Source organism: Orycteropus afer, unplaced genomic scaffold (assembly GCF_000298275.1).
Source record: "Orycteropus afer afer isolate SDZICR_OR568_19922 unplaced genomic scaffold, OryAfe1.0 scaffold00056, whole genome shotgun sequence".
NCBI classification, from domain to species: Eukaryota; Metazoa; Chordata; class Mammalia; order Tubulidentata; family Orycteropodidae; genus Orycteropus; species Orycteropus afer.
In genome coordinates, this window is record NW_006921643.1 from 4,759,342 (window position 1) to 4,773,736 (window position 14,395).

Below are 14,395 nucleotides of genomic sequence, written 5' to 3' on the forward strand. Positions count from 1 at the left end.
GGTAAGTTGATCCTCACTTAGGCATCCAGGCCCAGGAGTTAGCTCCAGAAGGCAGACAGGGAGGAAGGAAGGAGCATGCCTGCTGCCTCTACTCATCCTTTCCCTAGAGATCAGGTCACTGGCCAGGCCTGGGGAGAGAATATCCACAGGAATAGCAAAGGCAGGGTGTGGGATCCCTGGAGCTGAGAAGGCATAGGTCGGGTGCTACAGCCAGAGAACAGGAAGGAGACAACCATTTTATTTTTCCCTGAGACGCTGGCTCCGGGCCTGCTGCATCCCCAAGGACTTCCTATGCTTCTGGTCCAGCACCTGGGCCATGTAGTTCTCCTGCTGCTTCTGGATCCGGAAGTCAGACATGTGATTCCTGCAACGCAGTCGACTGGATGTGGGCTAGGGGCAGCTCGGGTAGAGGCTAGAGGTTAGTTCCTCACTTCCATCACAGCCCCCAGCCTGGTCCAACCCCTCACCTGAAGAACTGTTTCTGTTGGCTGATAACTTGCTGCAACTCCTTAATCTCATTCTCTTTGCCATTAAGAATATCTTCTTGCTTTATAATGTGAGACTCAATTTCTGTGGAGGAGAGAGGAAGGGAGGAGAGCCCATCCCACAGGCTCCTTCCTGAGATAACATATTCCCTCCGGGAGCTTTTCTGAACTTGGCTCCTCCTCTAGGGGTTCTCCACAAGTAGTTGCTAATATCTTAGTACGAATGATTTTATTATGGAGTCTTGGGGATGGGAAGTAATGTCTGATGATGGTGTCTGGACCAGGTGGCCCACATGAGGGCAGGCCCTGGAGAGAGCAGAAGATAGATGGTGCCTGCCCTCAACTCTGCAGGTTTTCACAGATCCCACGTTTTTGGTGAGACTAAAATTACCACCCTTCCCAATACTTCCTATTCCTTTTTCCTGCTTTATTTTTCCTAACACTTACACCTATATATTTCACTCATTTGTTCTTTTCTCCTACTAGAATGTAACCTCCAGAAGGACTGGGATTTTTGTTTACACAGTTATAACCCTAGGGCCTAGAACAGTGCCTGGCACATAGTAGGTACAGAGTGAATTTTTTTGTGGAGTGGGTAGACTGTCTCTTGGAGATTTTAGGTATACAATCATCTCCTGGTTGAGTCACCACAGTCCAACCAGAACTAATGAGGACTGGCTAGATGCTCACCCTGTGCTAGGGCTACAGGGGTGGTGGGAGAAGACAGGGTCTCTACCCTTGGGGAAACAGCTCCTGAAAGGAGAGTTAAGACTCAGGAACTAGTCAGAGAACAGAACAAGCTACATTTCAATAAAGTTGATACCGATCAGACAATATGAGCACTTTGGGCAAGATGCCTCACTTTTCTGACTTCTTTCTTCATCCATAAGATGGGGACAGAGATAGCCCCCATTCCACAGTGGGGTAAAGAGGATGAGGACCCAGTGAGATAGTGGTGGCAGAGCCTGGCCCAAAATTAAGTGCTCAGTAGATGCAAGGATGCTTTCTGTGTCTGGAGTCAAAATTCAATGGGGCTATAAGGTCCTTGGTTTATATAAATGGAGCCCTGGAAAGTTCTGATCCTCACAGGTCAAGAACCTCACTGTCTTTAAAGTCTGGACACAGATTATTAACTAACTAGAATGCAAACTCTGAAAATGCAAAAGTGCTGAACCATTTAAGATTTTAGAGGAGAAGATCTGGTAAAAAGTTAAAGCATAGATGGAAAAGAGGAGACACAGTAAAGGCGAAGAATAAAGACATGGGCTCACGGGGTCACAGGACTAGGACTACTGAACATCCCTTTCCAAGGACATCAGCTAATGTGGATGAATTGCTTGTGGAATTCTTTTGGGAAAAAGAATCAAATTTGTGAGTCTTTTAAAATAAAAACCTGTGGTACTCAAATCAGAGAATGGTTAGAAAATCCCTTTGAGAAAAAAAAAAGGACTCTGAAGGGTAACAACCAAACTTAAACCACAGGAAGGGAGGCTAGGGTGAGGGGGATGGGCCAACTGAGGCTCTGGTTACCAGATCTGCTCAGGGAGGACATGGGCCCCACTGGAGGGGTGGTTCAGGACATTCTGGGAGGATGTGGCCGGGCCCTGCCCCCATGACTCACACACACACACACACCTTCCACTGGGAGACACAGAGTCGTGGGGCCTCATTTGATTTCTGTAGAAAGGAAATGCCCTCAAGGGAAAATGTTTCTGGTTCCATTATGAAAATAAAACAAGTTCCTTTTAGGGAAGTCCTGGAGACCCAGGAAATAGGGAGAGGGAAAGGACTAGAGGATAAGCAGCCTTGGATATGGATGCAGTGACCATCTGTTGGGCCCCAGGAGGCCCTGGCTGAAGCTCTTAGTGGGGGGCTATGAGGCCTGGCAACTCACCTGGCCAGATCAAAACTATCTGCTGGCATCTTACCAGTGAGAGTGCACCAGAGGAGACAGCAGGCTGGGCTGGTGGGTAGTGGTAGAGGGTGCCCAAGGCTCCAAGTGGGGGCCCCACAAGGAAGGCCCTTGAACCTTTTTTTAGCTTGGGCTCTGGTCTCTGGCCTACTTGAGAGATCTGTTGCAGTTAATGAAGCAGATATTGCATACAGAAATAATATAAAGATCTTAGCTAGGTAATGGGAGTTCATCATTCTAGGAAAATGAAAGGGATTCTTGAGTTCAAGACACTGAAAGTGCTCCACCACTCCCAGCACCGACCAGCCATCAAGCCGACCACAAGCATCTGTGTAGAGCCAAGGTGAAAATGCTGGGTCACCAGTAATCAGTTCTGACTCATGGCTACCCCACATGTTCCAGAGTAGAACTCTGCTCCACAGGTTTTCATGGCTGTGAGCTTCCAGAAGCAGATCATCAGGCATCCCTGGGTGGGTTTTAACCACCAACCTTTAAGTTAGTAGTTGAGTCTTAATTGTTTGTGCCATCCACAGATGTATTCTATTTGGCCCACATGATGCTTTAAACAAGTTTAAATCAGCTGCCCATGCTCAAAAGCCATTATAATGGAGACGCTTAATGGAAAAGCATCCATTAAAACCTAGCTTCCAGTTTCTTTTTTAAAGACCTGACAACACTGGGCTACTTTCCCACAACAGAGGGACTAAGCCTTTGAGAGGAAGCATGGCTCTCCACACCACCACTCTCCCCTCCTCTGTGTCGGGTCCTCGACCCTACAGCTAAAGGTCAGCTCCCACATAGAACTGTGCTTGCCCTCTTGTTCCTCTTTTAAGAATTATGAGTAAAGTACACTATTTCTAATACCCATCAAAAGTGGGAAAACAAAAGGTGGACTAAGAAGGTTGTAGGTTTCAAGAAAAACGGGAGCGAGCCCGTTTCTTTATGGCTGTGAAGAATACTGTACGCTGAATGCTTCCCTCATTTCCGTGACCTGCCTGGTCCTTGAAGGCCTTTGCGAGGCTGTGGTCCACTTGGGCTTTCCTGTATCCTCAGCCGGCTACAGAAGTTGGGGTGAAACCCTGCCCTGGACCCGGGCACTGGGCTGTTAGGGAAGAGCCCATGTATGTAAGCGTGGGGGGGAGCACGGACTTCCCGCCTACCATTGCATTTGGTGATAAGCTGGTCTTTCTTGCTGGATTCCTGCAGGACTTTGCTCTTAACATTGGAGAGCCTGGGTAGGAAAAGAGAGACAGAGGGTAGGCAGGCTGGTGGGCAAACGGGATCCCCAATCCTACAGCTCCTCTACCAAAGCCCACTCACGCTTTTTCAAAGGCCAGCTTCTCTTTCTCCAGCTGTTTGGACAGCACTTCTATTTCTCCGAGGGCAAACTGCAATTTCTCTTCTTCCTTGGCCAGGAGGGCTTTGGTCTTGGCATGAGCAGCTTTTTCTTCCTGCAGGGGCAGCATCAGTAACCTCATTATTCCAAGTCACCTAGGGTCTCAGGCTCTCCTAACCAGTCACATTTCTCAGAGGGACATAGAGAAGCCAGAGTACAGGAAGATTCTTGCCTCATTACTATGGCTGGAGGACTCAAAGGCCAAAACTCAATGACTCCTAAACCACAGGGGCCTGGGAAATGGGGGAGGATTAGGAGCCTGAAGAGGTCATGACTTACCACCAGTTTCTTCTCCACTGCCTGGAACTCTTCTTTACTGACAAAATTTTCATCCTGGAGAACCATCTGCAACAGAGCCTGGCTCAGGGAGGGCCTGGGGCTGAGGTGGGAGGGGGCCCTCTAGGGACCAGGATCAAGGATAGATAATGGTTGATGCCCAGGGCATCAAACTGAGGCCTCAAGTAGGGAGAATTCAGTTCCACATGATTCACTGAGGCTCAGCTCTTGATCCTACCTTCAAGAAGGAGACACCCTTCTTGGAGATAACCAGGCCCTTCTAAGACATGTGTGCTGTGATGGGGAAGCATAAGTGACTGTAGCATCCAGAGAAGGTTCCTGACCCAGTCTGGGGAAATGCTTCCAGAGTAGGTGGCATCAGAGTTTAAATCTGACTAAGGAGTAGTTGTGGGCCAGAAGAAGAGGGGTGGAGGAGAAAAATGTTCCAGATGGTGGAAATACATGTGCTAATGCCAGCTGCCAAGAGGATCTGGGTACCTTCAAGGAACTGAAAGTAATTCAATGCCTAGAGCTGCATACATTTTGCTGAACTGGGGCATTAGGGGAGCAAACAAAGCATGTCTCTTTCCTCTCACTCCCAGATCCAACTTCCCAGAAGGGATTTTTTTTCTAAGTTACAACCATTAGAGAAGAAATACATGGGATGTCAGTTTTATTTCTGAGATGGGGAAACATCTCAACCTTATCAAAATAGAAAACAAAAAGAAAACGAAAAACCATGAACTCCAACTGGCCAGGATTATACCATGGCCTGTCCAGGTAATCTGTGGCTCCAATGTTTTCACCCTATAAACTGGGGTGCGGTTGAGAAAGCAAAAAGACATAGAGAGCTTGGATGTCCTTAAGTTAAGGTATGTAAGGGCCAAAGTGGTGCTTACTGTACTCAGCGTGGCACTGAATTTGACACTGGGTCCACAGTACAAGGGACATCATAATTTCTCTGCATACAAACTATAGCCTTGGGCAATCAGTGAAGTCATCGCCACTTAAAAATGAGAAAACACTAAGGGAGTGTGGGGGATGTGGACCACATTGGGTCAGAGAGGGTGACAGCAGAATGACTGTCTATGTCTGTGCAGTGTTTCAGGACAAATTTATTATTTTCTTAACAATACCCTTGTAGTTAAAACAAAAACATTTTTCATAAGCCCAGAGTACATGTATCAATATACCTACATGACTAAAACTCTATACTAATTTGCTTTTTCAATCTTAGATGGCAGTGGGCTTTCTTTTTTTTAATAGGCTCTGGTCAGAGCTGTCATTATTACCCAATGACAATGGCGCTTCAAATCACGTGGTTTCATCTGACCCTGCTACAAGAACTGCTGTTGTTTTTGTTGCTCTCGGTGCTTTTATACTCGCTGATTCTGTCAAATTTCTTGGTGTGTTAGCTACAATATTGTGGTGATTAGTATTTGTGAACCTTTATGAGTAATGTTTTTTTGGAAATGAAGCAGTAATTAAAGAAAAAGGAGAAAACAGGCTTAGTGAATAGATGGGGCCATATCTACCAGGCCCTGGGGCAACCAAAGGTAAAGAGTAGAGAGCAATGAGAGTTTCGGTTAAAATTCCTTGGTAAATTTACGTGATTGCCCGTCCCTTTTGGCCCCACCGCCTCCAATCTGGACTCGTTCGGGCCCCGTCTCCCCCTGATGACGCCATTGGAAATGTGCGCTAGCCACGCCCCTTGACGTACGACAGTCTGTGGGATAGAGTCTGGCCCCGCCCCCACCAAGAGGCGTCCAATATTCTCTCTCCCCCAGCTCTTCTGGCTGCGTACCACATTCCTCAGCTGATGGATTAATTCCTCCTGAGATTCAATCACGTCCCGCAGTTGATCGAAGGCGAGACACACGGAACCTGACCCCCCTTGCGACCACCCGAGGGGAGTCTCCATCTTTCGCCCCCGCCAGCTCGTTGGAAATGGCTGCCGCTGGGTGCCTTGCCACGGTCGCCCACCAATGAGAATAAGACGCAACAGAGCACCCTGGCAACCGGGGGCGGTCACTTCCTCTGTTACCTGGGTTGAGACCAGCCTCTTAAAGAAGTCGCCTGGGCCGGGGACTCTCAAACAACCTCTAGAAATGTATGTTCAAAAGGAATTTGCACATCATTTATAACTTGTGTTTCTTACGCAGTGTGTTACGCTGCTAAGCAGGCAGGCCCGGCTTATACTCCCTGTAAATGCTTGTGAGCCGGCAAAACTCAAACACTGGTCCTCAGGCTTCTCTCAGGGCCTGTAAAACTGCAGGACCCTGAGGAACCCGGCATCTTTAGCTTCACTTGCTTCTTCCCATACTGGTTTCCACATTTTCCCAGAGTATGAAACTTCAGCCTCCTGTGAACGCTCTTCCTCCTAGGAACATAATTGGTACTTAGGCTCGAATCTAAGCAATGAAACAAGATAAAAGAGAAAGACTTCATCCAAGATAAGTTATCAGCCTTTGATATAGGGGTCTGGGCAGTCACCCTAGAGCCAAGTGTGATCATGTCAGGGTGCTGGGGAGGCCCTGAAGAACCTAAAGGGATTGTTGTTAGGTACCATGGAGTCGATTTAGACTCATAGCAACCCAATGTAAAATCGAATGAAAGACTGCCCATCTTGCATCATGGTCACAATTGCTTTGTTTCTGCCCATTGTTGCAGCACCTCATTGAGGGTCTTCCCGTTTTACTCTGACCTTCTACTTTACCAAGCATGATGTCCCTTATCCAGGGACTGGTGCCTCCTGATTGCACGTCCAAAGTACATGAGATGAAATCTTGCCATCTTCTTTTTTTTTTAACACAAGACATTGGCCAGCGTTCCACATTTACAGCTCAGGGACAGTGATTACAGTTTTCATGTCGTGCCACCATTATTGCTATCCTTTTCCAAAACATTCCACCACCTATTAGCATAAACTCAATGCCTCCTGTGAGGTTATGTTTGTGTGTCAACTTGGCTGGGTCTGGTTGAATGTCTGGGCAGTTGGTGGTAGTATTCCCTATGATGAGACTGGTAATCAGCTCCATGGTGGAATCTACTGGGAGCATCTGAGTAGCAGCTGCCTTTGGGATATGGTCTGCTTCCCGTATATAAGGAGAAGCCTTGGGGAATGGTCTCTAGCCTATGGCACGTTTGGACTGTGCATTTAGCTGTGTCATTGCTCAGAAGCCCACCATGCTCTGCTAACCTTGGGACTTACAATGGACTTAAGTTAATGGTCTGCCATGTGGTTTGGTAACATTGGGACTGTGCCTTTTTCCTTGTCAACCTTGGTGCTTCTCAGCCTCAGCAGCCAGCTGTCTGAGTGAAGAAACGCCTCTAGCTCCAGTGGGCCGGGAGCAGGAGGCAGAGCTGGACCCCAAGGTTGAGGGGCTTTCACCCAGTCCTAGAACCTGGCACTGTGAACTTGGACATTTGTTGTTGTTGTTGTTATGTGCCGTCGAGTCAGCCCTGACTCATAGTGACCCCTCCTTGGGTTTCCGAGGCAGTATCACTACGGAAGTAGGATTGCCCAACCTTCCTTCCAAGGAGTGGCTGATGGGTTTGAACCGCCAGCCATCTGGTGAGCGGTCAAGTGCCTTAGTCACTATGCTACCAGAGCTCCCGAACTTGGACATAAAGCCTCCAAATTGTAAGAATAAACTCCTGTTTGTTAAGGCCAACTTGGACTTAAAGCCAGAACCTCTGTTCTGGTTACCTAGTGCCGCTCTGACAAAAAATATACCACAAATGGGATGGCCTTACAAACAGGAGTTTATAAGGCTGTAATCTTTTAATGGAAGACAAACAGGACTTTTCTTCTGCAGGACAACTGGGTGGGTTCAAAAGGCCAACCTTTAGGTTAAGTTCAAACCATTTGTTCCATATAGGCCTGTTGTTGTTGTTGTTGTTATGTGCCGTCGAGTCGGCCCCAACTCATAGCGACCCCTCCTTGGGTTTCCGAGGCAGTATCACTACGGGAGTAGGATTGCCCAACCTTCCTTCCGAGGAGTGGCTGGTGGGTTTGAACCGCCAGCCGTCTGGTTAGCAGGCAAGTGTCTTAGCCACTATGCTACCAAAGCTCCCTAGTAGGGGTATAAGCTGTGTGCCTCAGAACAGAATTATCTCAGAACTTTGTTTGCCAAATGTGAATGTTCACCTGAATTATTCTGGACAAAACTGCATATTCCTCCCTGTGTCTTTCTCATGTACTGTGTCCCCTCCCTAGAGTCTATCATGAGATGCTGCTTGACAACCCTTGTTACAATATTCAACTCCACCAGCTAAAAGAGGCTGCCTTCCACGATTTGGGGCAAAACCTTGGAGAGCCAGTAATAGACTCCAGCAGCAAGTTCCTTGGGTTTATAAGCAGAGGAACATGAATATGAGGGACGGTCATCTTGGCAGAGGACTGCCACAGATTCCCACTCTATATGTCAATAAGCACTTTGGGCCCTTGACCAACCAGGGCTCAGTGAGGCTCAGGATGACATGACATCACAAATGGCTCTCTGATTTTGCCCCCAGCAAGGACTGCCTTTCAGCACAGCGTTGTCATTTTGGTGATGCTCCAATTTTCTATTGCTGTGTAACAAATCACTGCAAAATGTAGAGCTTAAAAAGAACCCAATGCAATAATTTATTTTGCTCATGAATCTACAATATGGGCAGGGTTCAACGGAGGAAAGCTCATTTCTGCTCCATGCAGTGTTGCTGGGATGGTTCAGCTGAGGGCTAAAAGTTCTACAAGATGGCGCATTCATATGACTGGAAAGTTGATACTGTCAGCTGGGAAGTTCAGCTGGGGCTGAAGGCCAAGGGTCTTGGTGCCATTCCATGAGCTGCTTGGGCTTTCTAACAGCATGGTGGCTGGGTTCAAGAGCAAGCATCCCAAGTGACAGGACATGGAAGCTGCCAGTTTAATACCTGGGCCTGAAAGCTGGCATACTGTCATTTCTGCTCTGTTTGGTTGGCCAAGGAGTCAAAGTCCAGATTTAACAGGAGGGGACACAGATGTATCTTTTGAGTGGAAGAGTGTTAAAAAAAAAAAAAGCATTTTTGGAGCAAGTTCAGGTAAGACTCTCTCCAAGATCCTTCTCAGATAAGACCAGAGTGGAACTTAGTCTAGTGGAAGAGATATATAACAGTAAACACCCAAGTAAAACCCAAATTATGTCATTATTCAAATAAGTAACATTATAGCTATGATAGATGTTAAGGAAGAGAAGAATAAGAGTAATTTAAGGAGAGATTTAGCCCAGTTTGGAGTGTGAGGGAAGGTTTCTGTAAGAAACTGATGTTGGAGCTGAAACCTAGAGGATAACCAAAAGGCACTTAGCAAAGCAAGGAGGGGCAGGAGAACTGATTTTTATTTTAGGCGCAATTGAAATCCACTGAAATATTTTAAGCAAGAGGGTGACACGATCCAATTTCTGCTTTGAAAAGATCTCTGGCTGCAGCAAGGTGTGCACACTGGAGGGGTCTTGTGAAACTGCAGTATAGTTTTTAAGTGGTAGTTTGGGAGTCAGATGGTGTCAGTGATGACAAAGAAAGTGGAGTGTTCTGGAGATAAAATTGATAGGATTTATGATGGAGGGATACATGAGGAAGGGAGTCAAGGTGTTTTGGTTTATCTATTGTTATGAATAAACTACCACCAATTATAATGGCTTCAAATAGCAATCATTTTATTATTTTCTCACAACTATTCAATTTGAGCTCTGGTAGCATAGTGGCTAAAGCACTTGACTGCTAACCAGAAGGCTGGCGGTTCAAATCCACCAGTCACTCCTCGGAAGGAAGGTTGGGCAATCCTACTTCCGTAGTGATACTGCCTTGGAAACCCAAGGAGGGGTCGCTATGAGTCGGGGCCGACTCGACGGCACATAACAACAACAACAACAACAAATTCAATTTGAGCAGGGTTTGGCCAGGTAGCTCATCTCTGCTCCGCTCATCAGCTGGGGTGGGGCAAACGGCTCAACTTGGTTCTATGTCTGGGTCCTCAGCTCTGTCAGCTCAGTTCCCAGGCTCTCCTCTGCATGATTCTCCATGTGGTTAGTATAGTGGTTTCGAGGTAACTGGACTTCTTACATGGTGGCTGGTTTACTCCAAGCACAAAATGGAAGCTGCCAGTTTTCACTACCTTCTGTTGGTCAAGGAACTCTGGTAGCATAGTGCCTAAGGCACTTGACTGCTAACCAGAAGGCTGGTGGTTCAAACCCACCAGCCACTCCTCGGAAGGAAGGTTAGGCAATCTACTTTCGTAGTGACACTGCGTTGGAAACCCAAGGCGGGGTCACTATGAGTCAGGTCTGACTCGACAGCACATAACAACAACTATTGGTCAAAGCAGACCAAAGGCTAGCCCAGGTCAGAAAAAGGGACTATACAAGGGCATGCATATCAGGTGTCTTTGGGGACACTAAATTAAGTATACCACACACAGTTCCCTGGGTTTCTGACTTTTGTACCTGGATGGATGGCAGTGCCATCCCATTCATGGGAATGGGAGCACTTGTTCCCCAATCCCCATCCCAAAATTCAGCCACCTGGCATACAGTAGATTCAGTATTTGCCAGATTGAATCTCATTTCAACCTTCCTTCAAATGAAAGGTACCTTGACTAGTTGGGCTCTTTACATAGGTGTACTTTTAAACCAAGATTTTCCCAAATGTGGATCATTGGGAACAAACCCAGCAGTGAACTGGGATGACACGTGATTTTATGATGCTAGGCATACTTCTGATCTATAGATTGACTAAAATATTTTGCATCTGCTGTTACCTGATAGAAAAGAAATACAGAATTGGTGATATCACCAATGCTATCTATTATTCTAAACACACGTGCACACACACACACACACAGACATACACAGATCAACAGTTTCTCCAGTCTTAAGTGGCTCTAAAGGAGCTCTGGTGGCATAGTACCTAAGGCATTTGACTGCTAACCAGAAGTCTGGCAGTTCAAACCCCCCAGCCACTCCTCGGAAGGAAGGTTGGGCAATCTACTTCCACAGAGATACTGCCTTGGAAACCTGAGTCAGAACGGACTCGGTGACAGTGAGTGTAGTTTGGTTTTGGTAAATGCATCTAAGGGAGTACAGCAGTGTACACTGCCTAAGGATGCCATGGGTAAAGGTAAAAGAACAAAGAAAAAATATAAAGCCATTCTTTTTATATAAAATTGTTTATTTTTTTTGCTCTGTTAAAACACATTCAATCCAGATGCAGTGGATCAGGTAACCAGATTTTACAGGACTCTTACTCAATTAGGAGCTGATTCCATCCGTGTCAGCCCTGGCTCTGATCACAGAACATTCACATCTTTAATTCCAAATACTGAGTGTGAGGCAAATGATGTAATCAATATCTAAAACTTGGGCATATAGTTACTTGGTGGTCACTGCACAAGGTATCAACAATACAGGCTCAAAATATAAGATGTATAGTAACATGGCCCTCTTCAAAAATAAATATAGTAGGATGCTAAGCTTATATCTTAATTGAGTCTGAAAAGCAAATACAAATTAAGTGCTAGCTCCTGTGAGGAACAGTGCATGCAGCTACAATGAACTTACAGATGTGGCCAGTTTTAACAGAAAGCTGCTGGTATACCAACAGTGCCTCCTCACAAAGCCAGTCCTGAGTGTGAGGATGAAAATGAGAATACCACATAGTTTGGCTAGCTGCTGGCTCCCATGTTCCTGGGAGGTTTGGAGTTCAATGTAATTGCTAATAGTTTGCAACAAAAAGCAGTAGCAACAGTATTTTCTTACCAGCCATTTCTCTCAAGCTGTGAGGCTTCAAGAGGAAGTGCAGAAATTTTCTGGGTTGAGCAGATAAACCCAAGGGTTGCTAATCTAGGGACATGGATTCCTTCAAGCTGCAGGGTCCTTTGTAACAAGAAAGATTTTCTTCCTTTCCTCCTCACTGCTGATCATGTCGTGCAGAGAGCACCCTCATTCTAATGAATGAGAACTTCAGTTTCTGCTTGAGCCACAAGCCCTGTTTCTTACCCCTACTCCCATTAGCCACATCTACAATCTGCAGTAATGTTCAAACAGGCTAGTGCTGTGTGCTACGTTCTGACAGCAAGAATAAGACTTACCCAAAGAGTTTACGTATGATCAGGAAACCTTCCAAAGGATGTAGGCAAGAGGAAAAAGCTATTTTTACCACCATGCAGATAACTTATCTAAAATATAAACCAGGAAATTATAATTGATTAATATTCTGGATAATACCAAATCGATTAAACTATCCTTCAACTGAAAGCAAAAACTGTTTCCTCAAGAAAACCAGATGGGATTGCTTTGGTCTTCTAGGTAATAAATAAAACAGTTCCATCAGTGCTATAAAAACAGACACTAGACTTGACATTTAATGAAATTAGTATTGCCACTATTTAGTGTGTCACAGATGACATCTTTGCCATGGAATGAGCATCTAGAGCAGGGCCTCCTAACCTGTCAAATTAGTTGAATTATGGCCCATTTTCTAGCAGAGGCTGGCGTTGGGAAGAGATTTGATTTTTAGGTGTGCAGAAAACCCACCTTCCATAGCCTGTTTGGCACATGGGCACATTTTACAGTGTCAATTCCTCAGTTACTAAGAGGAGGTCTGGGAGATCCCCCCCAAAAAAAAAACAGAAGATAGATTTAATTTGGCCAGCGGGACCAAAATCTGACTACCTCTGGCATTGCTCCCCTTCCCTCCAGCTGAACAGCTGTTCCATATCAACCACCAGAACCCCACCGTGTACCTGTGGATCCCCCTCCTGGCCTATGGATGTATGTTGAACCATGCTGGATGCCTCTGTCTAAAACATGGCTGTGGAACTGAAAGGGGAATCTCTGCTTTAGAAATCAGTTCTAATGTAGATTCTCTCTCCAACAGAGAAGGAATGTTCTGTCCTGAAGAAAACATGGAATTTAGACTACATCACCTTCCAAGTTAAAAAAAGGACTCCCACGTTCAGAGATTCGTGATAATCTGGGTAGCTTAATCTATGTAGCGCACCTCAGTAGGGCAGTCAGACCACATCACCCAGGCAACAATTTACCTCTTCCCTTGTCACCGGTGAGTCTCGTGGAACTTCTACAGAATTTGTGTGGAGAGTCCTGAATGGATGCAGGGCTGCCACAGAAGGGAACAGCGCACAGAGTGGGAGGGACAAGGACATATTAGGAAATGCCCTGCTTTACCAATCTGACTAGAATCACCTGAGTGATGGCGATGATTTCACACAGTCTACTAGACAGTCAGCCTACCATCTAGCTCTGCCACTACCAGCTGGGTGACCAAGGTAAACCATTCGTTCATTCTGGGTCATTGTTCTCATTTATTAAAACAGGAATAATACACCTACTTCCCAGAGTCATAAAGAAGCTTAAGTAAGAAAATATATGTGAATGCCTCTGCATCATGGTAGGCATTTAATATGCTGAATGGATGAAACAGCATCTTGTATCACGAACTACAGGGCACTGGGTTAAACAAAGTGGTGCTGGTCCCCCCACAGCCAGAGAGAGGAGCTTCCCTTCTATCCTGAGCTTGAGTAATGCTACCTCTTGGGTCTGACCACTGTCCAAGGCAGGGTATAGGGTCTCAGTTCAAACATGATGCTGCAAGGGGAAATGACGAACCAACCAACCAACCAACCAAAATCCTCAAAACCAAAAAACCATTCTCTGGGTCCTACGATGGACAGGCAGACCTGCAGTGAGGAGTTGAGAGACTCAGTCTTGCCTTTTACTCCACTCATGGTCCTTGCTTCCTGCGGCTCCATTGTCAGAGGAACTGTTTCACAGCCCAATAGTTTTTCATTTCTGGGCCCTCTACAAGAGAGAGGGTTGAGGAAATAAAAGAACCTCAACCCAGGCAGTCTGCAAATGCTGGCAACTCTGAACAGAGATTAGGGACATGAGAAACTATTTGCTACAATGAGTTTAAATTTCTTTGCATTCCCCTCAGCATGTTCCAAAGGCTGAATCTTTGGGGAGATGATGATTCTAATGAAGGAAAGGTATAATTCTTGGAATGCATATTAAGTAATTAATACTAAACTACTTTGGCTAAGCCTTTAAGGTTTTTTTTTTTTTAATGCCTGGATATGGAGACTTACCTGAAGAAGGGAAAAGGGAAGCAAATGCTTGGGATGCCCTGAAATGCATTTATAGAGGGAGGCGAGGCAAGGTACAAACAGGGAGCTGATCAAATTCTTTGCTGTTAATTCAATTTAGATGAACTGTCTCTTGCCCCTGGAGCCAATCCCAGGAAGGATTCTATGATGACAAGTTTGGCTCAATGCTCCTTCAACTCTGCCCA

General features: G+C 45.9%; 1 protein-coding gene across 1 annotated transcript; it reads right to left on the reverse strand.

Moving 5' to 3' along the window:
- Positions 1-237: 237 nt before the first annotated feature.
- Positions 238-5,990, reverse strand: SPATA24 (spermatogenesis associated 24). The gene is made up of 6 exons (XM_007938972.2): positions 5,874-5,990; positions 4,073-4,138; positions 3,718-3,848; positions 3,558-3,628; positions 468-570; positions 238-364 (listed from the first exon to the last, which is right to left on the reverse strand). The coding sequence occupies exons 1-6, from the start codon at positions 5,988-5,990 to the stop codon at positions 238-240; spliced, it is 615 nt and encodes a 204-aa protein (XP_007937163.1).
- Between the last annotated feature and the right edge of the window lie 8,405 nt (positions 5,991-14,395).

Coding starts and splice junctions, on each gene's coding strand:
- SPATA24 (XM_007938972.2), bottom strand. CDS start 5,990: ATGGAGACTCCCCTCGGGTGGTCGCAAGGGGGGTCAGGTTCCGTGTGT. Junction 3,849..4,072: donor CAGTGGAGAAGAAACTGGTG/GTAAGTCATGAC, acceptor CTGCCCCTGCAG/GAAGAAAAAGCTGCTCATGC. Junction 365..467: donor CAACAGAAACAGTTCTTCAG/GTGAGGGGTTGG, acceptor ACTGCGTTGCAG/GAATCACATGTCTGACTTCC.